We start from the raw sequence: 3,436 nt of genomic DNA on the forward strand, positions 1-3,436 counted from the left end.
ATATATATATATATATATATATATACAGGCGCGGATCCAAGAATTTGTAACTGTGTGGCCAAATTTTATTTTCACGGTTGAAGATACGATAAAAAATCGATATTTTAATATTTTTTCACGGCATTTATTGATTGAATAAAACGTCGGTAACGTATGATAAGAACCGTTGTGGCTATGGCAGGAATCTCTATAGCCAAAATCCGTAAATTACGGCAAACAAATTTAAATTTTTAGGAATATTCCTTTAGCGAAAAAACCCAAAACTAACATGGCTGCCGTTAAATTTAAACTATGTGGCCATTGCCACAATGGCCACACACCTTAGATCCGCGCCTGATATATATATATATATATATATATATATATATATATATATATATATATATATATATATATATATATATATATATATAAGTTTTAACTGAACACAGTTCTAAAGCGAGTGTTATTAAAACTCGGCTTTGTTAGTGTGAATGGGGTATAAATTTGGTTAAGTCGCCTTACGAATACATCAATCATCTTTAAAGCATTTAAAACAGCTATGTAGCTCTGTTAAAAAGTTAATTTTGCGGTAATTAATTTTAAAGCTTTAATCTTTGTTTTGTTTCAAAAGTCAAAAGTTAACAAAACTTTATCAAGTTATGCAATATTTAATAAAGTTAGTGCAATCTTTCGTTAACAAGCTTTGAAATGTACTCTCTAAATAAATAAACTGTCTTTCTAAATAAATTGAATTATGGGATTTTTAAAAAATGAGGTTTTTACGAAAACATTGGCATAAGACATTTTTTACGGCTTTTTTCTGTAATTACAAGTTTGGCATCAGCGCTTGGTTTTTTCCGTTAACAACGAACAAGTAAAGTGTAAATTTCCACGTAAGTTTTTTGAGATTAATTTTTCTAAAGTTTATTTAAAAAATCTTTATTTTTTCAATCAAAAGTTTTTGAAAATTTTTCTGTTTTGAAAACTGAGTTTAACGGATTTATTCGAATAGCAATTCAGTGAATGCGTCTTGAAGGATTGAAACAAAATAACGTCATCGCAAACTTTTTTCAGGGATCTTATAGCTTTGTATGTTTAAAAATATAAAATTTTTTTAAATTAGATTTATTCAAACAATTGATATAGACGTTTTTTTTATTATTCGTGAAAAACGGAAAAACAGCGTCGATACTTAAAATACTTCCTTAAACTTGTTATAAATTTGCGGAATTAGTTTGTTTGCATCACTTCTCGCCAATCAAAACGGTTTGTTATTATTGGAAAAATAAATAGCGGTTATACTTTTTAAGTTTGGAAATAAGTAATAGAATTGGTTGGTCCTTCAAAATGTTGAAGTTTTGTAAGATTGCACTCAATCTTCTGTTATTACAACCATAAGCACAAAAAAAATCTAGCATAATTTTTATGTGTTAAAACACGCTAAACAAATAACATGATAATTCACTAAAATTAAGAACGTAAACAAGTTAAAAATTCCTTTTATTACAACAATTTGATTGGCGAGAAATACATATTCGCACTAATCTAGTATATTCCAATATTGCGTCTGTAGATGTCAGTCTGTAACAACACGTAAGTTGCATTTTTCTTCTGTAAAAAAAATTTTAATATCTTTTAAATGTTTTCCTTCTTGATAAAACTTCATCTTTTAAAATCTTTGGTGATGTCATTGGAAACTTTATTTAGCTCTCAATGTTTATCACTGCTTTCTAAATTTTAGATCTGCACGTGAAAAAGCTGTTCTTATTCATTGTAAGAAGCATGGAAACTACCAAAAGTATACGACTCGAGGGTATTGATATAAATGGTGTTGCAAGAGGATTATTGCTCGATAAAGATTATTACACAAAAATGGCAGATGTCGGATTAGCCTTATACAGCGGACTTTTATTAGATTTTAGCTGTGACGGAACATTTCTTTTAAATTCAGATAAAGAGAAGTTTACTAACGGCTATTTGTATGCTGACAAAGAAAGCTTCAGACAATTACCGTGGAAACCTGATGTTGGCTGTGTTTTAGCGGACCTTCATTTAAAATCAAATGATAGTGCTTCTTACTCAATAAGCCCTCGAAATATTTGTAAAACACAAATTAAGAAACTGTTGTCAATGGGAATGCAGCTTTACGGCGCTTTCGAATACGAGTTTTACACCGTATCCGATAACTTTTTACCTGTAGTTAAACGGCATAACTATGCGGCGACAAAAAGCTCTCTCTGGGCAGAAAACTTAGTCATTGATATTATGCAGAATTTAAAAAAAATGGGTGTAACCCCAGAAAACTATCACAGTGAGTACGGTCCGTCCCAGCAAGAAATTACAATGAAACCTGTCTTTGGCTTAAGTTGTCCAGACAACGCAACTTACTTCAAACAAACGGTACATGAAATTTCAAAGATGCACGGCTACAAAGCTACGTTTATGTCAAAACCCTTCCTTGATCAGAGTGGATCATCTGGCCATTTTAATCATTCTTTATGGAGCATGTTTGGAGAGAACTTGTTTTATGATGCAACAAGACCAGACAAATTATCGGAGGTAGCAGAACATTGGATCGCTGGTTTACGCCACCATTCAAATGCATTAATGGCTCTCTTCTGTCCAACCACTAACTGTTATGAGCGTATTCAACCGGAAACGTTTACCCCTTTAGATAATGCTTGGGGTATTGATGATAGGACTGTTGCATATAGAGTTAAAAACATGGATTCTTCTCAAACATACGTTGAAAATCGGATTTCAGGTGGCGCTGCCAATCAATATCTCGTCGTTGCAGGCTCAATAATTGCAGGAATTGACGGAATAAAAAATAAGATGAAGTTAAAAACTCTTGATGACGTCGATAAGAAAGAAATAGAGAAAAATGAAAATTTACCTAGAAGTCTAAAGGATGCGCTTGACATCTTATTGGAAAGTGAGCTTTTTAGAAGCGAGTTAGGAGAGGATTTTTTAAAGGCATTTCAGAATTTGAAAAATTACGAAATCAGCATGCAAAACAAGGCAAAAAGCGAGGGAAATGTAGAAAACTGGTACAGGGATTTTTACGGTTTTTGTATTTAAATATACATAACAGTATAGCAGTTATATAAAATGGCTCTAAAGGGCTCTTTTTTTGTGGACTATTTTTAAGGAAACACATAAAATTCGTAAACAAACATTTAACAAATGGGGAAGGGGGTAGCATCAAAGGGAGCTAATACCATTTTCTTGAATTTCAACAAATAAGAAAGAACATTTTCAAAATTGGTTTTATAATGCATAACTTTTAATCTTCGTCCTCCGTTTATTTTGTACTTTTTAGAAACATTTTTCTGCTCGTTGTTGCACCAAACAAAAGATCAACTTTAATATTATTAGGACGTGGAGTTATCTCAAAGCGGCCAACTTTAGAGTTCACTTCTTGTTGCAGCTGACTCTATTGGCTACGCAACAA

At 31.8% G+C, this 3,436-nt stretch overlaps 1 protein-coding gene across 2 annotated transcripts; it reads left to right on the forward strand.

The window, feature by feature from the left end:
• The first annotated feature begins 736 nt into the window (after window positions 1-736).
• On the forward strand, window positions 737-3,098 carry LOC145184600 (uncharacterized). Of its 2 annotated transcripts, none has more exons than XM_090092136.1 (2): window positions 737-875; window positions 1,724-3,098. In XM_090092136.1, exon 2 carries the CDS (start codon window positions 1,765-1,767, stop codon window positions 3,061-3,063), a length of 1,299 nt encoding a protein of 432 aa, XP_089948262.1. In that variant the 5' UTR covers window positions 737-875; window positions 1,724-1,764; the 3' UTR covers window positions 3,064-3,098. The 2 variants fall into 2 exon arrangements, with proteins under 2 accessions (XP_089948262.1, XP_089948263.1); XM_090092137.1 differs by lacking the exon at window positions 737-875 and adding an exon at window positions 1,080-1,575.
• Window positions 3,099-3,436: the final 338 nt, after the last annotated feature.

Source organism: Hydra viridissima, unplaced genomic scaffold (genome assembly GCF_058129835.1).
Source record: "Hydra viridissima isolate aposymbiotic clone 2 unplaced genomic scaffold, HvirCarnegie_v1 scaffold_7, whole genome shotgun sequence".
Taxonomy (NCBI): Eukaryota; Metazoa; Cnidaria; class Hydrozoa; order Anthoathecata; family Hydridae; genus Hydra; species Hydra viridissima.

Excerpts from the sequence above, each read along its gene's own strand:
- LOC145184600 (XM_090092136.1), top strand. The coding sequence starts at position 1,765 with ATGGAAACTACCAAAAGTATACGACTCGAGGGTATTGATATAAATGGT.